The 27,824-nt window shown below is 44.4% G+C and overlaps 2 protein-coding genes across 2 annotated transcripts in view; both read right to left on the minus strand.

The window, feature by feature from the left end:
* Window positions 1-145: 145 nt before the first annotated feature.
* LOC144937995 (calcium-activated chloride channel regulator family member 3-like) lies at window positions 146-8,005 on the minus strand. Its single transcript, XM_078865692.1, has 5 exons — window positions 7,844-8,005; window positions 6,020-6,160; window positions 3,658-3,808; window positions 2,166-2,274; window positions 146-419 (listed from the first exon to the last, which is right to left on the minus strand). The coding sequence occupies exons 1-5, from the start codon at window positions 8,003-8,005 to the stop codon at window positions 146-148; spliced, it is 837 nt and encodes a 278-aa protein (XP_078721818.1).
* A 1,227-nt stretch (window positions 8,006-9,232) lies between these two features.
* Window positions 9,233-27,824, minus strand: part of LOC144937932 (calcium-activated chloride channel regulator 1-like) — a 29,305-nt gene continuing 10,713 nt past the window's right edge. The window contains exons 7-14 of the mRNA XM_078865554.1: window positions 27,136-27,360; window positions 26,820-26,994; window positions 24,538-24,644; window positions 23,769-23,993; window positions 20,458-20,728; window positions 18,561-18,731; window positions 13,557-13,790; window positions 9,233-12,644 (exon numbers count right to left, since the gene is read on the minus strand). Of these exons, the coding sequence (XP_078721680.1) occupies window positions 12,016-12,644; window positions 13,557-13,790; window positions 18,561-18,731; window positions 20,458-20,728; window positions 23,769-23,993; window positions 24,538-24,644; window positions 26,820-26,994; window positions 27,136-27,360 (2,037 nt within the window). The 3' untranslated portion in view covers window positions 9,233-12,015. The remainder of the gene's footprint in view (window positions 12,645-13,556; window positions 13,791-18,560; window positions 18,732-20,457; window positions 20,729-23,768; window positions 23,994-24,537; window positions 24,645-26,819; window positions 26,995-27,135; window positions 27,361-27,824) is intronic.

Consider the following 27,824-nt stretch of genomic DNA (forward strand, 5'->3'; position numbering starts at 1 on the left):
CCTGAGGACGGCTGCTTGCGTTGTGGCCGAAACGTCGTGAGAATTGTATTCTTTTATTATGTTTTATTTTTATCATTTTATTATCTCCCTTCTACGTGACTTTACCGAAAGAACCAAGAATATGTGACGCTGTTGTTATTGCTGCTTAGATGATGATGCTGCTGATGAAGACGGGTGACAACGATCCATGATGGTGATATTGATGATTAATGACCGCACGGCTCAGAGCCGGCCTCCTCACATTGTCCAGCCACTGCAGACTCATGTAGGACACGTTCGTCTTCTGTATGGAGTTCGGGTAGAAGGTGCATCCCTGCTCTGGCAAGTTGGTGGCTTCGTCGATGCTGCAGTCCTTGGATGTGCACATGACGTCCGTGCACGTCACCACGCTGATGGAGCCCTGGATGTCCTTGCTGCACCTGGAGAAGCACACGGGCAGATAGCCCAGAGCAGAGGTCGCAAACGGGTTTTGATTCCTTACCCGTAACCGGCCGCACCAGGGTCGCAAACGGGTAACCGTACCCTACCCGATACCCGGCTACCCGTACCCGGCCAGGTATCGGGCACCCGATTGCGACCTCTGGGATGAAGCCATGTTGCAGGCGCGGGTGGGTTGATTCTAGGAACTTGAATTGTGAGAAGAGACAAGACGTTGGGAAATGAGTGACAAACGGTGACTCACCAGTGACTCACGGCCTACCCGTACCCGTACCCGGCCGCACCAGGGTCGCAAACGGCTACCCGTACCCGGCCGGGTACGGGTAGCCGGGTATCGGGTAGTGTACAGGTATCGGGTACCCGATTGCGACCTCTGGCCCCAGAGCCGACTTGGTCTGTGTTTAATGTGCAGATTGCAGCGTCTGTCTGCAGGGGGCTCTGCTCCTACACACTCGGAACTCAATGTCAAATTTCAAACGAAACTCAAACACATACACGGTGACCAAACGCAGAGCTGAGAGGGGGGGGGGCAAAAATAAAGGAAATCTACTGCTGGATGAAGGCCTCCCCACACACACCGTGTTAGCAGCCATGGGAGTGGTTTTTACCATATTTCACGACGCTGGTCATGATCGCGATCGCAGTGTATGGTGTCTTAATGGATTATAAAAAATATATAGTTTACAGCGTTTTTTTTAAATCCACTGCTGGATGAGCACCTCCCCGTGCCTTGTCGGTGCTGTGGAATTTTGACCATACTTCACCACGCCGGTCAGGGTGTGTTGGTGAAGGGGTGGTGGCGGTGACAAAATGGACTGGATCGGGTGTCGCTTGCCACTGACGCCACTGAACCAGAGTTGGGAATCAAACTCAGGTGGCTGGATTCAAAGCGTTCTGCGATAAAACCATGTTAGCAGCCATGGGAGTTGCAGTTAAAATATTTTTTTTTGTTATTTTCTTGGAACCTATCTACGTGACTTTACCGAAAGCCCCAAAGAATACATTTTGCGATAACTACTGTGCCAATCTCTTCGTCCTCTACCCCCCCCCCCCCATGAATCAAGGGGTCGTCCATAAATGACGTCACGCGATTTTAGACGATTTTTTACCTCCCCCCCTCGTCACACGGCGTCACAAAAAAGTCAGACCCCCCCTCAAATATGACGTCACAAAGATCTGCCCCCCCCCCCCCACAAAAAATAAAACATTCAAGTTCAAGTTAATTTATTAGGTATAGCCCTGTGAGCCATTCGGCTCTTGAATCGGGTGCAACCGCAACAAACAAAAAACAAAAACATGAACAAAAAACATCTTAAAGTGAATATGTGACTAAGTGCAAACAGAAAATCCAAGAAAAGACAGCAAAATATTGCAGAAAAACACCGTACACCAACGCTGTGTGCAAAAATCCCATGCTTCAAATCGCTTTAAACTATTGTCATTGTAGTGCGTATTTAATGTGGCGCTGCACTCTGATGTTGTAGGAGAAACATTTATTAAAAAGTCTATTCAATTAATTAGAACGTGTGGTCTATATTTATTTAAAGTTGCGCATTTTGATGTGACGTCACATTTCTCAAACCCCCCTCCCGTGTCACACATCGTCACAAATGTCTGACCCCCCCCCCCCTAGGTGCGTGACGTCATTTATGGACGGCCCCCAAATGTGTAAATGCTCTGAATGCTGCGTCGAGCGACACGCTCCCGCCGGCTCTCTTATTACCTACCGAGTGTTCTCGATATTTCCAGCCGCCGAGACGTAGAAGGGCTGCGGACTGCCGTACTCGTCAAACAGACCCCACCGTAGGTGGCCCCACTCGTGCAAGAACGACTTTTCTGCACGGCAAAGCACGGGCGAGGTGGGGTGGGGTACTACGTTAGAGTTGTCAGTGTTCACGTGTACGTGTGTGGAACTTCTTTCGCGCCGTACGTAGCCAACCGTGGCAATCGGTGGTGCGGGGGAAGGACAACGAAGCACAACAAGCAGTTCTAAATATGTGTGCAGTTCGTGTGTGCTTTTAAAGTTATGTTTGTTTAAAAAAAAAGGTGTATGTTTGTGTCTCTATTTATGTTCAAACATTAATGGTCATCTTTCATGACTTAATGGCATACGGTGATTATATTGTGCTGCTTGTTTTCGTTGTAGTGGCAGTCGTCAAATGTTTTTGCATTCTTGTTTTTGTCAAAATATATTCCTCTTTCCTTCCAGAAATCGCTTTTTGTGTATTATTACTGGCTTTGTGAAATATTATGTAAACAAACCATTACGGAGCTGAATATTTTATTTCTTAAATTTTTAAAGCGGGACATTGTTTCATCAACAGTGGTTTTCCTATAGCATGACTTGCCCTCATCATGACAACGTAGAATTTCCACCCCCGACGAACAGCGATGGACACTGCCATCGGCTAATTCTAGATTTGAAGTTTTCGTGACTGCAAGGATTCATACTCTTTGTTTTTTTCGGTGATTTAATTTATGTTAATTGTTTTACCTACGTGACTTTACCGAAAAAACCAAAGCGTATGCCATCGGCTAGTTTGAGCAAAAAGAGACTGACCGAATTTGCCGGGCGGTGGTAGGGCAACGCTTGTAATCCAGAACTGTGGAGGCGAGGGTTTGCTGGAGCGTACAAATACTGCGTTGGGTGTCGAGGTGCCATACCCTGGCTTGCCAGTCAGACGAACACGGTACAGCAAGTGTGGACTGATATCGTCTGACACATCTGTGTGGGATATAACGTTGCCCCTTCGCACGTGTGTGGGTTACCTCTGGGTTCTCCGGTTTCCTCCCTCTTGCATGAACACGCATTAATTGGCTGAAAATATCTGAATATAAAAGCCCCATGTAGCAGGATATTTCTGAAATAGTCATTGAGCTCAATGTGGCTTCCTGGGTAAATAAGCAACATTATTTCGTGGAAACCTAACATACAATTGCGCAGATGGGAAAAATACATTCAAATGCCAAATTTACTGGAGTAATATAAATCACATACAAATGACCAATGACTTTGAGGCGTGTAAGGTAGATACCAATTGCATATGAAATGAAATTTAATATTTAAATCAACTCCAGATAACATTTCTTTAAAAATGTATTCACCTATCTTCCAGGGGATTTTATATATAAAAAAACAACATCATATAAACAATTGCCAATGTGAAAGAGCAAGACGCGGTTTAGGTAACGTGGCACGCCATGGCATCCGTGTCGTACCTCGTGGTCCATACAAAGAGATGGCAGTGTCTTGCAGTAGGTAGCTGGGAGCGAGGCGGATGTGCTGGCCCTTCTCTCCGCACAGGCCGAACTGCACCGTGTAGGGCGCATCGTTGCTCGAGTCATGCGGCTGTGCCACGACCACGTCCGCCTTGTTGTGATAAGGACAGACAGACGACCGTCATCTTTCGATTTAAAGCTTTCGTGACTGCAGGGATTCATCTTCTTGGTTCTTTCGGTAAAGTCACGTAGAAGGAAAATAATAAAATAATAAAAATAAAACATAATAAAATACAATTCTCACGACGTTTCGGCCACAACGCAAGCAGCCGTCTTCAGGTGGAGAACAGGTCTGCCTTCTCGACGGCTGCTTGCGTTGTGGCCGAAACGTCGTGATAATTATTTTATTATGTTTTATTTTTATTATTTTAATGTTTTCCTTCTACGTGACTTTACCGAAAGAACCAAGAAGATGGACCGTCATCTTCTTGGTTCTTTCGGTAAAGTCACGTAGAAGGGAAGTAATAAAAAAAATATATAGTAAAATAATTCTCACGACGTTTCGGCCACAACGCAAGCGTGGCCGAAACGTCGTGAGAATTATTTTACTATGTTTATTTTATTTTTTATTTTATTACTTCCCTTCTACGTGACTTTACCGAAAGAACCAAGAAGATGAATCCCTGCAGTCACGAAAGCTTTAAATCGAAAAGACGACCGTCACTCCAGCTCCGCTCGGTGTTTCCCTATAGCGACGGGGTTTTTAGTTCAAAGCGGTGTTAAATGTACATTGTTCGGTGATGCCGCGTTTGGCAGTGATGCACAAACACAATAAACACAACAACTCAACACGTGCGTCGATAACACTGCCTTCGGAAAAATAAGGAGGGTCATTGCCCGAAACGTCACCGATTAGGTTTCCTTTTAATGCAGTGCAGTTGAAGAATTTGTGTTTTTTTTTTATAACGTACAGCGTGGCCACAGCGTCTATTCGCATGAAATGTTGTTCTCCGGCGCACTGTGACCTCGCGATTTGGCAATGTCTGTATCACGAATTCAGTGGACGATGGATTTGTAGATGATCTAATCTGATCTTCCCACCCCGACGCCCAGATCGGATAACAAGAACATGTGATGACAACAATAATGATTTTACAATATGCAGCCATCCACTTGGAAGAATCTGTGGAGGACAACTTAGGCACGAATCCAGCCGTGTGCTGAGAAAGACGGTCAATACAAGGAGGTCAACACAAGGAGGTCAACACAAGGAGGTCAACACAAGAAGGTCAACACAAGGAGCCGTTCGAATCGGAGGGGTGGAGGTACACTATCTCAGTTTCACGCAAAGGGAATTTGTGGCCAATTCAGTTTTCAATATAACTTCATGCTGCATTTGTCTGCCTCTTCATTTCATAATTCATGTCTTAATTTGTTGTTGTTTATCCACTCAAATGTTAATTATGCTGATCCCGATGATCTTTGTAAGTAAAAAATATATGTTTTTGGGTAGTTCATCTTTAATATCTAAAATCTGTATTATCTCCCTTTTTCCAAAGAATAATGCTAGACATAATTCCATGATTGAGGTATTACATTTGTGTGGTAACATTAAGTAAATAATATTCTTGGTTCTTTCGGTAAAGTCACGTAGAAGGGAAATAATAAAATAATATTAAACAATGCAATTCTCACGACGTCTCGACTGCAACACAAGCAATCATCATCAAGTGTGAATTTCACTTGACTTTACCGAAAGAACCAAGAATATGAACCCCTGCAGTCACGAAAGCTTTAAATCAAAATTAAGTAAATAAGTTCACGAATTATGTTTCAACAGATGGACCCGCGTCTGTGATGAAGTCCACATACATTCCATCTAGGATGGGAGTTTTTCCATTTTTCACACTGCTCAGGGTAGTGGTCAGTTCTTCTTCCCCTTGTGAATTTTTTTTTATTTAGCCTTGTTTATATCAATCAAATGTCAAATAACAACAGGGGAAGTACAATTATGCGCGCCGAGTCATCGCAACACACTTTAACTGACCCGAGAGATGGACACAGCAAAAGCACTCAACGACGTTTTTTAAAAATAAATATACATTCCTCACAGGGTTACGAGCCCGCAACTCTTCCACCTCGCGATGCTGATTGACATGTCTCCCGCCCCGGCTTCGTCCCAGTAAACATTGCCAACGATTAGCAACGGTTGGCTACGTCCTGTGCGAAAGAAGTTCAACGTACGTGCACGTACGCGGCCTGATTTCGTGAGAATCAACGTTGGCACCAACCTCTCTCCGCGTTCTACCTGGGTGGGGTGGGCCGGAATGCCCCCCCCCCCGTGGCCCCCCAAAGTTCTCACCGTGTTGAATGCCTCCGTGCTTGGCCGCCCGTATCCCTCGTGGGGGCTCCACGAAGCGGGCAGCAGGATGGTGACGTTCCTGAAGAAGGCTCGTCGTCCCGTCGACGAGTACAGGCGGGCCGACGCTGCCGTGATCACCTCCTGCGGGAGAAGGTTGTCGGCAGCGTTTTTGGCCCCACAACGCCAATCCTCACCGCGACCACTCGTTCGACACCCATTGCTCACCACCACCGCACCCCCACAAATAAATCAAAAGAACTCATCGCTTGCGCTCGCGGCCGCACGACCGCGCCTTAGCCAAAGTAAGACGTCTCGACTTGGAGACCAGCAGCACTTTATAGTTGGTATGCTTTATTTTAATTGTTATTCATCTCTATTTCTTGATTGTGGCTACAGACATTGATGTTTGCATTTTATTGTTGAGAACAGCGCCGTGTGACCCCCCCCCCCCTTCCCCTCCCCCCTTTGGAAATGTGTTGTAGTTCTTACCACCTTTCCACTATATCTATTTTTTATCATCATGTATTTCTGAAATGATGTACGCAGCCGCGACGTATCGGCTGCTCTGACTCACTTGAGTGTGGCTCTGTGAATAAACGATTGATTATTACGTTCAAGACAGGAGGTTAATGACTCTCTAATATTCAGGAAGAGTAGGTACCTCACTTTGTGAATAATATGATTGGCGTCAAGCTATGGATTGAGTTATTTAATTGAAATGTAAACATTTAATAAGTCCACTAATTTTTATTTCAACAGATGGTATCGCATCTTTGATGCCACCTGCACGGCCTGCGTGCGTACGCATCGCGTGGCCGCCTTCACTCTCCGGCTCCAGCCCTTTGGGAGTCCCTCTCGGTCATCCGCAAGTCTCCGACTCCCTTCCCGATCCCAGGTCCCTGCAGGTGGCGATCGACCTGATTCAGCCACGAAGGAAGCCGACCACCACCTCCCCCCCTCCTGGTCTCCTCCAGCCGGCAACTGGCGCTGCCTGCAACCAGTGAAGTCTCAGCCTCGTCTCCCGAAGCAATCGATGATGTGATACAACATTTTAAAACTAAACTGATCTCCTGGGAGGCGGTGGGAAGCTCTTTGGTTTGAACACACATGGGGTCGAGATCGCTAGAAACTGGACCTGGAGCCACGACACTCCCCCGGATATATTTAAACATTTTTTTTTATTTTAGCAGGCAAGGCCCACTGAGCTGTATAGCTCTTTTGCAGAAGCGATCTTGCCACAAGTGATAGCTCAACGAAGTGGGTTATCACGTGGAAATTGATAGCAGCCAAATACTCTAAAAGCATGTTTCTAAATGTGGCGGGAAAACCGGTGGGCCTGGAGGAAAATCCACGCAATGACAGGGAGAGAGACACGCAAACTAAAAATATACAGGCGTCAGGGTCGGGATCGAACCCACGGCCTCCTGTATACAAGGCGAGGTAGTTAACATTCCGCTACCGTGACACCCCTCCCCATGCCCCAAGATCCTGTGCAGGGACCTCGTAATGAAGGCGTTCAGATGGGCCCTCAATGAATTATTTAGTGGAATCACGATGACCGCTCAGCATAGATGTATGGGTTATCCCTGCCTCAACACCCACTTTACAAATTGTAAACACACTGGCGTCTAGTTTGCTGAAAGTGCAACTTCAAGATGACTTGATGGATGTTTTCTTCATTGCCCTAAAGGGTTGATTTTGTAATAGACATATACGCTAGAATGCTCGTATTAAAATGTGAAATGATCATGTGAAATCATAAAGGCGAGCTCCCATTTTAAACATTTAAAACAGCACCGAGTTTGTCATAATCCACACACGTACCTTGATTTTAATAACGAGTTGCTCATTCTCAGAAACGCTTGGGTGAATGGCGACCACCAGTCCTTCATACCCATGGTCCACAAGCTTCACATTCGAGGCCTCGCTGGTTAAAATGGTCAGTGCGCCGAACAGCAGAGCGGCAGCCTTCACGTAGACGATCATTTTTGTCTTTACGGTTTTTGCGCCGCAGTCCTGTGACTGAAGACTACAAAAAACCCGGCAGTGTTTGTGTCTCATTAAAACTGTTGACGTTGTGTTTGCGGTTACACAGAGAATCTAATTACTTGCCACAATAAATCCGGCATATTGCTAATCCTTTACTACCTTATTTCGAATCAGCCCTCGCGATTAAATTTAACAACAGCAATATACTATAATGACAATCGTGAAAATACGAGCAATTAAAAAACAATTCAGTGCGAGAAACTGGAAGGAATTAAATATAAATGTAGGCAACATTAAACATAAAAGTGATCTTTGTACCATAGAATATTTAGGTAAAGCATCTGTTTTTTAATGTTATTTTGTTGAATGTTTACTTTTCCTGATGTGTCAATACACCAAGTTTATGGAGCAAAACTAATTTGACTGAAGGTTGATAGTACAACCGCAATTTTCATTTAGTTAACAATGGCCATAACACAGAAGACCACACCCTTTCTGCATTTGCGTATCTGATATTCATCAAGTGTGCTTTTCTCAATTAGAGGTTGACCGCTTGACATTTAACACATTGTAATTTATAAAAAAAAAGTAGAATTATACAACCGCAATCATTTATTTGTAATCTTTTCTTTATTGTAAGTTTAATATAAAAAGCAAGACAGACAGTACTTTATCTCAACATTGATACACAACATGTTATGATATCCACACGTTTAAGCATTTCAAGTGGGTTTCGACACAATTAAGTTTTGGCCAATTCTATTCTAGGTTATGGTGGCAATGTTCAGGTGGCTAAATGCCAATGTTGGGGTCTGCTAGCCACGAGACACGGCTTCAGGAGAGAGTCGTACTGTGACTTGTGTCTTTAACCTTCCATCTGTGAAGGATACGTGCGCATTGGCCTGTTGATGTTCTTTTTTTGCGGTTTGATGGTTATACTAGTGTCTTGGAGGGATGTCAAAGCCAGGTGGTGCGATGTTTGGGTATCGAATGAGATGCTTAATCTTTCGATTTAAAGCTTTCGTGACTGCAGGGATTCATCTTCTTGGTTTTTTCGGTAAAGTCACGTAGAAGGGAAATAATAAAATAATACAAATAAAACATAATAAAATAATTCTCACGACGTTTCGGCCACAACGCAAGCAGCCGTCCTCAGGTGAAGAACAGGTCTGTCGGGGAGTCATTCAGATGCTGTCTCCCCGACAGACCTGGTCTTCACCTGAGGACGGCTGCTTGCGTTGTGGCCGAAACGTCGTGAGAATTATTTTATTATGTTTTATTTTTATTATTTTATTATTTCCCTTCTACGTGACTTTACCGAAAAAACCAAGAAGATGCTTAATCTTGTTCCACTCTTGTTTACCAGTGTTCTTCTGGATGTTGGTGAGATTCTATGATGGTGACAGCACGAACCCAATAAGAAGGACGCTTGTGTTGCGCCCGAAACGTCGTGATTTAATTTATTTTAATGTTTTACCTACGTGACTTTACCGAAAAAACCAAAGAGTATAAATCCTTGCAGTCACGAAAACTTCAAATCTAGAACCAATGGGGGAATGGGAATTGAGTCGCTGGCGGCGGTGCACATCGTTGAGGTCTTGGTTGATGGATATGTTGTCAATGACGAGATAACGTGTAAAACTCCCTTGGAGTTTGCGCGTCTCTGTGGATATTTGGTGGCAGAATTGTTCGCCACAACGGGGAGCCAGGGGATCGGTGTCAGTTCCAGTGTTGCCGGTTATGATGAACATTCTGTCAATTGTGCATCCAGCAGTTTTGTTAAGGAGCTTCCGGGCCAGGCTGGAACACAATGGCTCTGCCATTGAGTAGACCAGTGAGAGGGCGGGCAGGTCGTTCCTGAAAGTTTCTGTAGCAGGGCGATTCTTGGGTTTTGCCTCTTCACGTGTGTTTTATGTGGTGCTTGAAGGTGAGGCTTCTGTCCATGATCACCCCTAGATATCTAGGAGTGGAGTCATTGCGCACTGGGCTACCACAGGGCACAGCAAGGGTGCCATCTGTTGCATAATTGTTCAAGTGGAAAGGCGATTGTGGTGGTTTCGGAAGGATTTGTGCAGTCTCCAGCTATGGAAATATACTGCCAATGAAACTAAAACGTTCAGTAAATAAGACAAATATTTTCTGACGGAGGTCTACATACACAAAGCAATACAACTTTACAGTAGTTTAATAGAAAAAACACGTTTTAAAATGTGAAAGTAAAAAACCCGATTATAGTTCTCAGGCCTAGAAAACAAGATAATTACACACACACAGATAGAATCAACAGAGGGCGTGTGTTCGTTCATGCATCTGTGTGACCACAGTGAAAAAACTGTGATCATGATACCCACTTCCTTGTTCATCTATTTTCCAGAAACCAGAACAATAAGCACTTGCGATTATTGCCACGACCATCAGCAACGTTAGTCCCATCGTCATGAGCATGTGGAGTGGTGGTGGTGATGAAGACAAACAAGTGAATAGCCTCATTCGATTCCATTGTTGCGTGTAATTATCTTTTATACTGTAAAATACTATTTTTATTTTACCAGGTAAGGCCCACTGAGCTATACAGCTCTTCATCAGAAACCTGGCCACAAATGATAACTTAATGAAGTGGCTTATCATGTGGAAATGTATGGCAGGCAAATACTTTTAAACGCACGTTTCTAAATGTGGAGGGAAAAAACGGGAGGACCCGGAGAAAAATCCACGTGATCACGAGGAGGCCTTCACTCAACAGTGCATTTACGAAGGGCTGCAAATTGATTTGTAATAGATTTTTGGGTCAAGCCACTATAGTAAAATATGTGTCATACACCCTCATCCACTCGACATAGCCAGTTCATAAATGTGTCACGTGAGCAAACGTGCCTTCAAACCGTCACTTGAACTCAGGTCATCCTCGCATGGCTTGTGGATAGCCATCGAACAAAGATGTTCACCGCATCGCACGATTTATGGTGAGCTTCTGCAGTGGTCTGGAATGCTCTTCTTTCCGATATTAGGAAGCCACTGAGGCTCGAAGCTTTCGAGATGTGGCTGTATCGAAGAATGCTGAAAATCCCATGGACAGCCAAAACCACCAATACACAAGTTCTGCAAGATATGGGCACTGACAGGCAACTGCTGAAGACCATCATTAGCAGGAAGTGTTACTACCTAGGCCACATTGCCCGAAACGACCACAAATACCAGCTATTAAAGCTAATCCTGGAAGGAAAAATCGAAGGGAAAAAACGACCAGGACGGCCAAAAACGACATGGCTCAGTAACATCAAAACATGGCTACAATTAACAACAGCAGCACAAACTCTACACGCCGTGCTAGACCGGGACCAATATCATCGTGAAGTCGCACATGCCGTTAGGCAGCACTAAAGAAGAAGAGGCTATGCAATTTTAAATCTATAATTGAAAACTAATTTCTTTGGAACTTATTTTCGTGTTTAGTTTGTCGTCCTTCCCTCACACCTCCGATGAGCACTGTTGGCTATGTACAGTGCGAAAGAAGTTCAACATACATATAGTTTTACAGCTGATATGAGCTCTAATTTTATCACAACATAGCTCAGGTCGCAATGTAGACAGCTTAGACATGCTGTAAACATAGGCTCACTTATGTAGCATGTTTATCTTCTGTATAAGTGTATTTAGATCATGAATACCAAAAGCAAAATAGAATTGCTGCTTGCTAAGTTCTGTGCGTGTGCCATGATTCTGTGTCAGAAAATATCCTAAGCATGATTATGTTTATAAAGCGGTTGAGTATATTTTTGGATTAGCTCACCAGTATTATGATGTGGTTAGTTTCAGGTTAACAGAATACCATATTGGGCGATTATGGAATCTTACATATATTTTTAGACAACAAGAGTATATTTTATTGGTTAAACAGAAAAAAAGGGAGATAGTCAAAACAAACGATCTTGCTATTTGGCGTGGCCATTGATCTGTAGACTATATGTTCAGCTCGAAATATCGATAACTGGGAATATTCCAACAGTTTAAGCATCCTTGAACAGTAATATTTCACAGGCATCTTTCGTGGAGTCAGGCGATGAATTGGGTGCAACGACTTGGGAATTGGACACCGTACTCAAAACGGTCAACGCCTGCACTTGGCCTAGTTTTTCCTGGTAAGCCATGTCTTGCGTCGATATTCGGTAATGGCCGCCTTTCCTATTCTTAGTTAGGTAAACGATGCCTGTGAGCAAGCACGCCGACACCAAGACACATATTCCAACGGCAGCGATGATGGTGCGCGTGTTACTATGCGACGCGGCGTGTGCCGCTGTGGTCGGCGCGACCGTGGTCGGAGCGACCGTGGTCGGAACGGTCGTGGTCGAAACGACCGTGGTTGGAGCGGCCGTGGTCGCAGCGACGATGTAGGTGATGAAGGCCACGTTGGAGAGGGGCGCCACGTTGTCGCTGCTGTCGACCGCCTGCACGCAGAAGTACAGCTCGTCGCCGGGGGAGAGCTCCGTCGTCGTGACGGTGAAGTTCTCGATGTTGCCCGTCAACCCGGGGGCGTTCAGATCACCCCACGCCAGGTCCTCTCTCTCCACCAAGCGAAAGTCCGTGCCATTCAGCAAGCCATCAACGCTGCCGCTCATCATGATTTTGTACATTGCGGCTGCACACGCGCAAAAGGATGACGTTTAAGCAACAACAACAACAAAAATTCCCCTAAATAATAATTATCTGAATGCGGTGAAATAACTAAAAAAGATTTCCTCCTCAGGTAACTCTTTTAAATGAGACTATACTTGTCTCCTGTGAGTCCTCACCCTGGTTAAACATAATGAACTTACATTTGAAACCTCCCAGAACTCAAAAACAAGTTCTCTCAAATACAAGTTTTAATTTAGCTGAAGGAAGAATCCATAACAAAGATTGTATTACTCTTTGCATTACAATTTGGAATTACGTGACACGTGAATGCAGCTGCTAGACGCTGTAGAAAATGTTTCACATGTCTCATGGGGAACCACCTACAACAGGGAGTGGTGGTGCAGCGGTTAGCACACTGCGCTCTGGTTTTCGCGACCCAAGCTAAATTCTTGACTACTGCTAACACCAGTGGTGAGAGATATCTGAAGTGGTCCCAGGTGTCCCCATTCACCAACTCCCACTGACCAAGATCGTCAAGCGCGGTCAAACAACCGCCGTGACCCACAACAGCGTGGAGAAGCCTACACCTAACAGTGGACTGATCTCTGAAGTAGCTCTGTGACATCCGCTTACGTGGGTCGTTCTCGAACGTGAGGGCTTCAGGTGCCCTGCGAGAGATTCGAATGGACACGTTGTCTCACGACACGATGCCGATAGCACATTTGGGATATGATTAGGGAAACGACGACCAAAACATAAATATTTATTTTAAAAAAGCCATGGAAAATACTGGTATGTATGTATTTTGCACTTCTTTCGCACCGTACATAGCCAACAGGTGCGGGGGGTGGGAGGGGGACAACAAAATAACACACAAAAAGCAGTTCGAAAGAAATTCGTTTTCAATCGAGATTTAAAAGTGCTGTTTACGTACCTTGTCCAAAGTCACCGTCCCCTCCAGGGGCTGTCCACGTGAGGGTCACAGAGCTGGAGGTCTGCAGCTCAGCTTGGAGGTCAGTTATGCGGCACGGCGGAAAGACGTCCTTCATGCCACCTGGCGGCACCGCAACCTGGAAGGAGCCTGCCGACGCCACCCGGATGAAGTCTGGAACTGGCGTCGGGTCCTGCTTGATCACCGGGGGAGGCAGCTCCGTCACCTGCAGTTCACCTGGTGGACCGAGCCAGCAGACGAGTCAATTCTGATACAGAGACATAGTCGAGTCAGCTGAAATAGAGGCCAAGCGAATCAGTTATGACAAGGGTACAATTACACTGGTCAACACACTTTTTCTGGCATGAGGTATTCCAACGGTTTAAAGGTAATTTTGGGGTGCTGATTTCAAATGTGGCATCAGGTTTTTGAGATATCAAATATTACATTTTCAATAAAAACTGCAGAAGAAAAATATTAAATAAATGTGGATATCTACATAAAATGATATTATAAACACACTATCCTAAAATACAGCACCATATTTTAACACTAAAGCAGTCACTGACTCGCAACAACTTGCAATCATAAGTGACAGAGTTAATTTCGGGTAAAATCAATGAAAATGGGGTATGCCGATAGCATAAAATGAGATGTGATAGAGCAAATCTGAGATCAGATTTGGAATCAGCACCCTGAAATTAGTTTAAAACAGCTGCAAAAGTCCAGGCCAGAAAAAAAATGTTTTTGTTGTTGTTGTTGACCAGTGTTATTAATGATACAGAGAAGAGAGCAGAGTCGATTCTGACACAGAGAACATAGAAGAGTCAGTTATAAAAAAGGAATAGCAGAGTCAATTGTAACAGAGTAGAATTCTTAATGATACAGAGACAGACCACGGTCAATAATGATAAGAGACACGGCTGTTATTAATGATACAGCCACCGTTCCGCTGTTTGTCACGTATGACATGATGAGCACAGTAGCTCTAAAAGAATGCTGGCATATTTTCTATTTGATTGTCTATTGGTGGTGGCCAGTCATTGGATGCTTGTGTGTTCCGTTATGAGGAAGGTTGCATAGAACTTGAAAGCAAATAGTTCTTCTGGCCCTACACCAATGGGGACTAGGCTCTAAAGAAAGCCGTCTCGGGTGTGGGCCAATCAACTTCAAGGACAGTGCATATTATCATCCTCATCAGAGTTGCTTCTTTTTGTTTGCTTTTTTGACTACTTGTGTTGTGGTCATTGCAAACATGATGCCTTGAATAAAGGTGTCAGTTTTGTACCAGTTAAAAGGGTAAAAACCTACTATTATATTTTGCCACTGGTAAAAGAGATCTCATAGTATAAATGCTTACCCCGAGCTCTCAATACTCTGATATTGCACTGTGTTTGAGTTGTACGCCTTCTGGTGTCATCTGGCCCTACACCAATGGGGACTAGGCTCTAAAGAAAGCCATCTCGGGTGTGGGCCAATCAACTTCAAGGACAGTGCATATTATCATCCTCATCAGAGTTGCTTCTTTTTGTTTGCTTTTTTGACTACTTGTGTTGTGGTCATTGCAAACATGATGCCTTGAATAAAGGTGTCAGTTTTGTACCAGTTAAAAGGGTAAAAACCTACTATTATATTTTGCCACTGGTAAAAGAGATCTCATAGAGCAAATAGTTGTTTGATAAATGTGGCCAAGGGACTTCTGAATTCAGTTACTAAAACATTGCGGAAGGATTACAGCAGACTCCGAATGCTTTCGACATAATTTCCGGCAAATGGTAAAACTGTCAAAGGTTGTAGATGTTTAGCGGTGTTATTTCACGCGGACAACTGTGTCACTTTATCTTCTTGGTTATTTCGGTAAAGTCACGTAGAATGGAAATAATAAAATAATAAAAATACAACATAATAAAATAATTTCACGACGTTTCGGCCAGAACGCACGCAGCCGTCCTCAGGTGGAGAACAGGTCTGTCGAGAAGACAGAGTCTGAATGACACACCCCAGGCTTGGAGCGTATATTTAAGCTGGGACTCTATGTCTTCTCGACAGACCTGTTCTCCACCTGAGGACGGCTGCGTGCGTTGTGGCCGAAACGTCGTGAGATTTATTTTATTATGTTTTATTTGTATTATTTTATTATTTCCCTTCTACGTGACTTTACCGAAAGAACCAAGAAGATGAATCCCTGCAGTCACGAAAGAAGCTTTAAATCGAAATTGTGTCACTTTATTCGTATATAACTCCTCGCGTTCAACACCCGCGTATGTCCGTGGCAACTCTTCCTCTTGCACTGCGCGTCTGCTACGCTCCGCTCGCTTTCTCTCGCTCCGCTAGCCTGCTACGTTGCACTCTGCTAGCTTCTCCACTGCTAGCCTCTCACTGTACACTCTGCTAGCTTCTCCACTGCTAGCCTTATCACACTCACACTTCGGATTCTGCTAGCCTCTCACTATACACTCTGCTAGCTTCTCCACTGCTAGCCTCTTGCTATACACTCTGCTAGCTTCGCTACTGCTAGCCTCTCACTATACACTCTGCTAGCTTCTCCACTGCTAGCCTTATCACACTCACACTTCGGATTCCCCTAGCCCAGGGGTCGGCAACCTGCGGCTCCGGAGCCGCATGCGGCTCTTTTGAACCTTGACCGCGGCTCCGGGGCGGATGCTAGCGAGGGGAGGAGGCGCACTGTGACACCTGCTCTGGCGTTGCCGCTGCTGACAGGTCGCCGCTCCGCTCCACACTGCCCGCCCGGCGACAGGCAATAACGTTGCCGTTGCTTTGTCACATGTTTGGAAGAAGTAAAAACCTTCCTGGGCAGCAAAGAGCTCACCTTTGCTGAGCTGGAACAGCCAGAGTGGCTGGAAAAATTACATTTTATGGTAGACATGACAGCACATCTAAACACGCTAAATACAACCCTTCAGGGGAAAGGAGGCACAGCCCTGCACATGCTGGAGGAGGTTTTGGCATTCGAGCGCAAGTTGACAGTGTTTGTCAAAGATTTACAGAGAGGTACACTGTCTCACTTTCCCTCTTTGAGAGAGTTCAAACAAAGTCATGATACGATAAATTTGGAATATTTCAAGTCTGCAATCACCACAATGCAAAGTTCGTTTGGGAAACGATTCTGTGAGTTCAGAGAGGAAAAAACGACATTATCCTTCCCTGTCACTCCCCTGGCGATCGATCCATCCCTATTGAATATGACTGCATTTGCAGGTGTAAGTCAACCTGATCTTGAGATGGAACTGGCCGATATAGCCGACAAAGATATATGGGTGTCCAAGTTCAAATGCTTGACCGCTACTCTTGAGGATGTTGCCCGTCAGAAGGCCATTCTGGCTCAGAATCATAAATGGAGTGATATTGAAAACCTTCCCAAACAGGACAAACTTGTATTCGAAACATGGAATGCCATCCCCAACACTTATATAAACATGAAAAAGTATGCATTTGGAGTCCTGTCGATCTTCGGCTCCACATATGAATGTGAGCAGGTCTTCTCCAACATGAACTATATTAAAAACAAACATCGATCACGCCTCACAGATGACAGCTTGCAAGCCTGTGTGAAAATGAAGGTGACGTCTTACAGCCCTGATGTGCAGACACTGTGCACTGAGGTTCAGGAGCAAAAATCCCATTAACCAGGTAATTTAGCTATTAATTTGCAAAAATATATTTTACATTGTTAAGTGAAAAAGTCCTTTTTTTATTCAGATTGACAGCTGACTGCACGATCCTGTATATAGCAATAAGGTAAGAAACAATATATGCAGTGTTATATTTGTTTTAATAGTTGCAATGGTTTTGCGGCTCCCAGTTTATTTTTTCCTTCGGAAACGGGTCCAAGTGGCTCTTTATGTCTTAAAGGTTGCAGACCCCTGCCCTAGCCTCTCACTATACACTCTGCTAGCTTATCCACTGCTAGCCTCTGACTATACACTCTGCTAGCTTCTCTACTGCTAGCCTCTTGCTATACACTCTGCTAGCTTCTCTACTGCTAGCCTCTTGCTATACACTCTGCTAGCTTCTCCACTGCTAGCCTCTTGTTATACACTCTGCTAGCTTCTCCACTGCTAGCCTCTTGCTATACACTCTGCTAGCTTCTCCACTGCTAGCCTTATCACACTCACACTTCGGATTCCGCTAGCCTCTCTACTGCTAGCCTGTCTAGTGTCTACCCTCCCTCTCTGCGCCTGATCGCCCTGACGTGACCTCACTGTCACACGTGTGTGCACACTGTGTGCAAACCCCCGCGTGTGTTACTACACCACGACATATGCAAGCCAGCTTTTTAACACGTGTAAATTATTTGTTTACTGATCAATAAAGGCATTAGTGTGAGTCCGTGTAAGTATTCATAGCCAATGCAGTATATATACATTTACATTTTGCAATGTAAATTTTGATCATGGGAGCCTTGATTAAACCAATTTCATAGGCTTTTGGGAAATTATCAAATTCCGTGACTGTGCACAATCAACTGGCCTATAAAGAACATCATTTACATTTAAACTGCACAACCTAACTTGAGTACATTTCGCATAATATAAGAACATTCGGGGAAACATTCGCCATAGTCATGTAAATATATAAACAACACATTCACTATACCACAAAAAATCATTACAAATATCTCATTTTGTTTTGCGTAATTATCATCATCATCATCAGTTACCATTTATACCGCACCTCCTATGAAGTTAATCTCGAGGCGCCAGAACACAGAGCTATTTGAGATCATTACTCAGTAAGGATGTTATTCGAGGAAAAAACACAAAGTGCAAAAGCAATAGAGTGTTTACAAAATAAGTAACAAGTGAGAATAAACTAAATTGAAAAGTTAAACTGTGCCCAGTCCTTGCACTGCTGTGCTGCAAGGGCCCCTGGTTTCTTACCATTCTGTAATTTGCTGACACGCACCTACTGGACATGTGCGAAAAAATACTTAACAGCTCATTGGATTCCTCCAGAATACATCCAGATTCGGATTATCATTCTTACCATTCGCCTTTCGTTTCCCTGGAATGTAGAGGGACCGTGAGCCTCTCTGTGGAGCCAGACTTGTCGTTTTGTTATCTCCTACAACCTTGACCTTCAAGCTGTATCGTCCAGTTGCCGTAAACTGTGCGAAGAATCTGGAATAAATGCCATCATTCTTTTTGGCGTCAGCACCTGCACACAGCAGAAGGGTACTTCATGTAAATCCTGGCATTTGCTTGCATTTTTGTGCAGCGTCATGAACTCCGACGCAGCAGTAAGTGCACTGCACTACGAACCTGGCCACCTGAGTTAAATTCCCAGCCGCGGCTCACATCAGCAGCGATATTATCATCAGTGCTGGTCCACCCCTCCCCCCTTCACTTCACTCAGCTGCTTTAGTGGACAGTGTCAAACAACGCCCATGAACGATATGCTATCGACAGACCTTCGTGCAGCAGTAGATTGACAAAGGGCCATATATTGCACGTAGTTAGAATTGCCACGAGCTATATTTGTTACTGATTATGCCACGGTGGTATTCAAAATATCAATGAAATTTTAAAGGCGCATTCTGAATCCGACAGATTTGCTGTACGTAAGTTATGCTTTAGTTGTGGTGCTGCATTTCCCAGTTCTACTTGACACGTGCAGGAATGTAATGGGAAATGCTGAATTTATTGTGGTCTGTGCATGGTCTATACCGAGTGATGTATACATAGGATGTCAAAGTTGATGTCGTGCTCAAATGCGCATTGAATGATTGCTCATCTCTTGTTTACTGCTCTGAATCAGTGGTGGAAATGTTACATTCTGTTGATAGTGTTTGTTTTTATTGAGGCAATACACGGGCTCGTTACATCACATAGGGGCCATCCATAAATGACGTCACGCGACTTTGGACGATTTTTGACCCCCACCCCCCCATCGTCACAAGGCGTCACAAAAAGTCAGACCCCCCCATCAAATATGACGTCACAACGCTCTGCCCCCCCCCCCCCCAATTAAATATGCTTAAAATCGCTTTAAACTATTGCCATTGTAGTGCGTATTTAATGTGGCGCTGCACTCTGATGTTGTAGGAGAAAACATGTATTACAAAGTCTATTTAAGTAAGTAGAACGTGTTGTCTATATTTATTTTTAAGTTGCGCATTTTGATGTGACGTCACATTTCTCAAACCCCCTCCCCCCTCATCACACATCGTCACAAATGTCTGACTCCCCCCCCCCTAGGTGCGTGACGTCATTTATGGACGGCCCCTTAGTGTCGCGTGGTGGAACCCTCTACGTGAGCGAACGAGAAAGGGTTGCAGGCTCCGCTGCCCCAAACATTTATATATTTACGCGATCTAACCCAGAAAATCTGTATTATGGATGATTTTGGTCGCGAAAGCCTGCTCCGTGTTATGCTGAGATTTGTCCGAGGTGTTCGTCAGCACCTCAGGTGCGATTGTTTGGTTTGCTCATGTTACGAGCTGTTGAAGGTCACTAGAGCTTTCCAATGTTTTGGCATAATCGTCTTTCAAGTAACCCCAATCTAACCCCAATATTCATCCAGGCAGTTAAGTAATGATCTGTATATTTGAATAGATGATACCTGTTTGGACACCCAGTAATTTCTGGTCATGTTTTACAAACTCCAGATTCAGTTATGCCGATTATGGGATCGGAGCAGAACAGGCCTGGCCAAAACAAACATAATATACTTCTGCTGTTGTCTGGTCAAGAGCGCCCATAGGCTAATGGACGCAACATAGTCTTTTTTATTAGGATGAATTTTGGTGTTCATCTATTTACAGATTGGCTACAATCATCCTTAAGGGCGCATTCTAAAACGTTACGCAACAATGCTCACTTTCATGGGAAACCCTTTTCTCTCACGCCAGCTAACAACACCCCAGACAGCCCACAGAACGCACCGGCCCCGTTGTCAAACAGCTGCAGCTCTAGAGGCTTTTCGTGGGGCCTCTCGATGGTGGCGATGACGGTGGCGCCCACGACGGGCGTACTGCCCTGCTTGACCTCCGCGAACACCTGCATGGCGTTCAGCTTGTCGTTACTATCCGTTGGCTTGACGACTTTCACCTCGATAGGTGGGAGGTTACTGTTGGACTGGCTGCTCGTGATCGAGATCGCAATGTTGTCTTTGACCGAGTGTTTGTTCTTTAATTTGTACGTCCACGCACCAGGCTGTGAATATAAATATAAGAAATATACGTATTAAGAAAAAAAAAACAATTTTACAACACTTCTACGTTTAGCCGTTGGGTTTTACAGCGTTGTGGTTCGGCATGATGTCCGACGTTTCGCTCCATCTGCTGGGAGCTTCTTTAGGTAGCCCGGTTGAGTTGCTCGCAACTGAATCGAGAGGGGGCTCAATTTACTTCCATAAACAAGCTCCCGTGCCGTAGAGCAAAACGTTGGACACCGTGCCAAAGACGAACATGCCCTTGTATGACCCCAACACACATTAGAGAACTACACAGCACAAGCACGAAGCCTACGCAAGGGTACAAACAACAGTTGGCATTTCACATCGTGGCTTTCACTCATGCGGGATTGCAGGATACACTTACTGTGTCACGGATTCCTAATCGATATTTATGGCCCGTTTACGTCAACACATTTAAATAAACCATAAATTTAGGACAACTGTTAAGGTCCCTGAACGCATTTTCCCACACTCAGAAATGTTATTGTATGTATGTTGAACTTCTTTTGCATAGTACATAGACAATCAGTGATATTTATAATCGGAGGTGCAGGGAAAGGACAACAAACTAAACACACACACACAAAAATGCACTTCAGTGAGATCATTTACATATTATCTCCTGGAATGTATTTTTTAAAACCCTTTCAAAATACCTCCACCCACCCTCTCTAGGATATTTAAGACTCTCATTGTGCCCTGAATAAGGCCATTTACTTAAATTGTCAAGCTGTTCTTTTTCTCCCAATGACTGCAGGACAATTGGTGTAATTTCCAAGTACAGTAATCAGTTTTGAGCAGCAGTCTTGTGAATAGATGTAATAATGGATATAATCTAGAAGGACTTGCTTAACAAGTTGTGTGCTTATAGGTATGATACATTATTAATTGTAATTATGCAGACCGGCAGGCATGCCAAGTATAATTTGTCTTATACAATGTGTAGCATTGTATAGAGCTTACAAAATACGAGTATGTATTCAGAGATCGAATAAATAACTTAATTAAGGAATACCGCAGAGTTTGACTCGGCATACGTATGAACAAAATGGAAGTCACATACATCGAGATGGTTAAACAAAAAAAATATAACAGTTAGAGCACAACAATGTGACATGCCTGTCAACCCCCTATCAGTGCCTACCTTATTACAGACTAATTTAGACCTTATTGGTCACCTCGTACACTTATAAATCTCAACGTTCATCCTACAAAGTCCCATCACAAGGGAGATGGGTTTTTTGCCCGTGTTGAAACGTCTGTACGTTGTATAAACCTGAAAACTCAATTTCCCTGTACAAGAATACGGATAAACTATATAAGTTGACAGGTATGACGTGAAAACAAAGCAGAATATATTATACATTGAGCAATAATTGTAAGTGGATAGCAATCAACATTATAGTTTAAAAGAGATAAACAAGAGGAGGCCGGAGTGTTTTTAGAAAATGTTATTTGATCGTAACAAGCAGCAAACCAAGTTGTGAATTGAGAGAAAAGTGTTCAATTGGCGCAAATTGCCAGCTATGGCACGCGGATCGCAAACGTGGACAATGAAAATTAAAAGGCAAACTAAATTTGAAGATTTAAAGCTTTCGTGACTGCAGGAATTCATATTCTTGGTTCTTTCGGTAAAGCCACGTAGAAGGGAAATAAAAAAATAAAAAAAAATAAAACAATAAAATTCTCACGACGTTTCGATTGCAACACAAGCAATCATCATCAGGTGTGAAAACCACGGCAATTTTTAAAAAAAAATTCTTGCTGTGGGTTTCACACCTGATGATGATTGCTTGTGTTGCAATCGAAACGTCGTGAGAATGTTATTGTTTTATTTGAATTATTTTATTATTTCCCTTCTACGTAATATAAATTTGAAGGGTGAACATGGGCAGATGCATGCATTGAATTACACTTTTCAGACAGAAAGAGGAAGAAATGGATTCAGGGAACAAAGCACGAATTAGAAACAAATTATTGACTATCTACGGGGACCTTTATGCCAGTATCAATGATGAAAAATAAGAATATGCTTTACCCTTTCTGGCAATAAAACAGGTGTTAAGATGTTCAAACGCCAAATAGATTCTTTTTGAAAAGGAGTCAAGTCTGCATTAACCATATTATCAGAGCATGTTTGTTGGCATGTTTTGCCACAAATACGTGTTCTGAATGCAGACTTGATGCTATGACATGACATTGACTTAAGAAACCTAAGTGGGCATGGGCCAGGCACGTCGTGGTTAGAAGGGACGATGGGTCGGTGGAAGAGACTGGCAATGGAACGGCAGCCAATGGAGAGAGGCAACACCCAAAATGGATGACCACCATGGGGATGTGAACAACGGAATCAGACCGTGCGCAGGAGTGAGATGGCATTAGGGGCCGTCCATAAATTACGTCACGCGATTTTGGACGATTTTTTACCCCCCCCCCCCATCGTCACTCGACGTCACAAAAAGTCAGACCCCCCCTCAAATATGACGTCACATAGCTCTACCCCCCCCCCCCCCCAAAATTAAAACATGCTTCAAATCGCTTTAAACTATTGCAATTGTAGTGCGTATTTAATGTGACGCTGCACTCTGATGTTGTAGGAGAAAACATTTATTAAAAAGTCTATTCAATGAATTAGAACGTGTTGTCTATATTTATTTAAAGTTGCGCATTTTGATGTGACGTCACATTTCTCAAACCCCCCCCCCCTTGTCACACATCGTCACAAATGTCTGACCCCCCCCCCCCCAGGTGCGTGACGTCATCTATGGACGGCCCCTTAAGACATCGCAGGACCATGAAAGATGCAAACGGCGTAGAGCGAGGTAGGGCTAGTCAATGGCTGACGATGACTCTATGCAGCTAATTACATAGTCAGTTTAAACGTTGATTATGAATAATAACATAGTGTACAATATGTAGCTGTATGCTGTCTTTAGAAATGAATGTCTGTCAGTACTATGCAAGCATATTTTCTCTTTTATAATCTACTGGAAATGACAGTTGACACGTTGTTCTCACCTTTGAAGTGCCTTTGATTGTTAACCGTGCAGTCTTGAACGCCGTATCGATGACAAACTTGTTGTTTTGATAATCGAAGTTGTCTGGGTCAATGATGTGCATCTCTGGCACGGTGCTTGCCAGCCACGTGACCACAAACTGGGTGTTGTTCCCAATGGAGGCATCCACTTGGATTTCCCCTTTCATTGTCTCACCACTGTTGAGGGACTGACCTGTGCTTTCCAGCTACCGAGAGAAGCACACGCACGTACAAAATTAGAATACTCAGCAATGACCGCGTGGCAAACGTTGACGGAATCGTGGAAAGAGATGTGAGATTTTAGGCAAGTGTTAAAGAAGGATGTAAGCCAAAAGACAAATAGCTATCCTAGGTATCTTTCCCAAAGTTGATTAAATTACTTGCAATTTACCGTGCTTAATTGATGCACAAATATAAAATTAAAAACTCTCCAGTGGTGCGACTGTGGTCATCCAGAACAGACCGTACAACACGTGACGACGCGATGCCCGATCCACAAATACGAAGGAAAACATCACAGCTATACACTCCGCTACTCCTGATGCGGTTATCTGGCTTGATCACATGATTGTGAAATTGTAGTCGTTGCTCTGCATCTACATCAGCCAGGATCGAAGCCATGACCTCCTGTATACCAGGTGAGGTGGTTAACATCTCACCACCACGGCGCCTAGTGTTGGCGCAATGCCGCGCTATGAAAGTGAACGCGATTTTGGGTTGCTTCTTCTTCATCTCCGTTCTCGTCATCACCTGTAGCACAAGAGAGCTCGTATCGCCATTGTCCGTCTTCGCAGATGAGAAGGCGTCCACGAGACTGTTTGTGTCCAAGTTGTCACTGGCAGAAAAAGTCATGCCTCCTACACGAAAACATTGCATCGAGTAAAAGAAAACACAAACAAACAATGTGCAGTTCATGCGAGCGATGTGTAAGTTCATGTCGCTGCAATCTCTACGTTCCGTATCTTCCTCTTCCCTTGCGTAGTGGGGTATCTATCAAGTGCGCAGGCAGTGCAACTGCACTGGGGCACACCATGGGGGCCAGGACACCTAGCTACGGAGAGTGGGTATATGTTGCAGGGAGCACCGTTATGCATTCTTTGCACCAGCGCCCATGCCAACCCTGCTGCGCAACTGCTACTGTACCAATACACTTCAGCGGATACCTCCTGATAAAGGTCGTGTTATAACTAAATGTCGGTGTAAATGGTAATATCTCTCTGCCAAAATAAAACAGAGCAATGTATTTTAAAAAAATCATTACATATTCAAAAAATCACGGCTTGAGTTGGTATTATCATTTGGAGAATGTACAATAGGTAAGCAGTCTACCTCAAGGTACTGTGCTTTTGATTAACACATTCCTGCGGAGGGAGCTGGTAGGTACGTTGGGTTGCTCAGTCAATGGCCAGGATCAACGGCGGCGCAAATATGGCCGACTGTGAGGGCGGGCACAAGCCGGCGTGAGTAGGTTAAACGTTGAGTTTTATGAGGGCACCACGGGGTGACCAGCCCCTCCCCACCCAGCCCCACCCCACCCTCCCCACCCAGCCCCTCCCCACCCTCCCCTCCTCACCCTCCTCTCCCCACCCAGCCCCTCCCCACTCCCCACCCAGCCCCTTCCCACCCTCTCCACCCAGCCCCACCCCTCCCATTTTTGGATGCACGACGGACGGACGGACAGACACAATAATCCCCTGTGGGCTGGTGGAACCAGGAGGTTCCTACCAGTAACAAAGGTGTAAAACAGCCTCTAACCATCACAACTTTGCGTACGCCATTATTTAACGAGCAAAGCCATGCAGGGCTCGATTGAAGTGGAGCCTATGTTTCCACACATTCGCAGAATTCCGGCATCGTGTGGAAGTCCATTCACAACTGATTACGCCTCGTTTCACTTGCTGGATTTTGGCCCGATTTCCGCTGGGTCGAATGGGCGGAGTTCCGTTCCGCAGAAGAGATCCCACCGTCGGTATAGCAGTCGGAGTATCGAGGAGAATCTGAGATTGTGCGTTTGCTCTCTAATATTTGTCGGCTCCACCCTAAAGCTGGCCCACTTTGGATCATTCCACGATCGTGCCACAAGGCACTGGTGGAGCAATTTCTGTTCCTGGTGCGGAATTGGCCGCACATGAATTGCCGCATGCAAATCGCTTCTGACTTTATGCAGCTCCATCCCGTCTTGCCACCAAAAAGGTGACAGTTCAAGTTCAAGTCCATTTATTAGGTATAGCCCTGTGAGCCATTCGGCTCTTGAATCGGGTGCAACCGCAACAAACAAAAAACAAAAACATGAACAAAAAACATCTTAAAGTGAATATGTGACTAAGTGCAAACAGAAAATCCAAGAAAAGCCAGCAAAATATTGCAGAAAAAAAATCACCGTACACCAACGCTGTGTGCAAACATCCCAGTGGGATGCAAGTCAAACAACAACAACAACAACCACAAGACAACTTATATTAAGGCCATCAGTCTAACTCTGTACTACAACAAACAAACATGGCTAAACCAATACACTTTTCGAAATTACCAAAATAAAGCCATGAAAGCAATGAAACAGTGATCATAGGAACTGTGACGGAATTTTCACAATAAATGGCATAAACAACATGTACCACCAAAACCCTGCAGCCATAGCTGGCTGCATGAATCACTCCAGAAAGGCAACCACAAGAGATATATGTAACCGACGGAGATGCGTGACTTACTTAAAGAGGTTCCTTTGCTGGGATGTTTGTCCAATGCCATTTAATCAGTGTTCGGTTTTGGTCTAGAGGAAACTTAAGATCCCCAATAAAACCCACGCACGCGAAGGGGTGGCACACAAACACTGTAATCTCCTGATCATCACAACCACCAACGGCAATAATGTCTTGCAAGCTCTGGCGGTCTCCCACCCAAGTACTAACCGGGTTTTAATAGCTGCTTCGCTTCAGGAATCAAGCGAGATCGTAAATATTCCCGAGAGAATTGGTCACAAATGATTGAAAAATTCCCAGTTTTTTTTGTTTACAGTTTTTTTTGTGGCTTACCGGCGCTGGTTAGTTTCTCAAGTGCTGGGTCCGCGTTTGGTCCCAGGGCTATGGTGTGTACGGTGCATTGACTATTTTGGACTTCATCAACACAACTGCTGATACCATGGTCTTCACCGTCAGTCAGCAAAACAATCTCATCTCCAGACACATCACCATCCAGCGCCCTTAGAACCTGCAAAACATCAGATCACCCCTGCATGAGCCATTATGTAATTAAATATCAAAAATCTTGTTTAAAATCTTTAATATTGGCCATTATCGGATGCTGGTGACTTGCAGTGAAAGAAGAAATGACGCAGTCTTCTGGACTCACCTGAAAGGCATGCCTGACTCCCGCGCACACATTTGTTCCTCCCTTGACACTTATGGGGAGGTAGTTTTTAATTGCCACACGGCTCGCTTCGTCGGTTATTCTCGTCATAGCAAGGTTCGTTTTTGCTTCGCTGTTGAAAACGATGATCCCTATCAAAGTTCCTGCGTCCAAAATTTTCATGATGAAATTCTCAGATGCCTGCCGCATCCTTTGCAAACGGTTTGCCTGCATGCACGCGCACAGAAACCAACATGTCATCAAGTATATTCCACGCATAATTCTGACGCGCGTTCAAGTTTTCACGTTTATTTTGCTTAATCCGGTGAGAACTCAAGAGATGAGGATAGTCTAATTTCCAAAGTGACACGGAGTGGCCAGGGCTGCTGAGAATATTTATATTGACAGACCTAGGTATGTCGGTTTTTAAGATTAAAGTAGTCAATATCTCCGCCAACTTTCTCCCTCGTCGCACGCACTTTCTGTGTTTGAACAGCGTTAAAGCTCGGCTCATTGTCCCCAGCATTACTTCTCTACAACCTCTTACCACAGGGAGTTTCACTTCTGATCCTCCAGAAACCAGTTCTTAAGTATAGGCTTACCTAGTTCAACAGGGGTTGGCAAGATACGACTCTGGGCACCTGCATGTTTTTAACCCATATACAATAATGGTAGCCTATATCTCTATATAT

This window comes from Lampetra fluviatilis, chromosome 20 (genome assembly GCF_964198595.1).
Source record: "Lampetra fluviatilis chromosome 20, kcLamFluv1.1, whole genome shotgun sequence".
Classification (NCBI taxonomy): Eukaryota; Metazoa; Chordata; class Hyperoartia; order Petromyzontiformes; family Petromyzontidae; genus Lampetra; species Lampetra fluviatilis.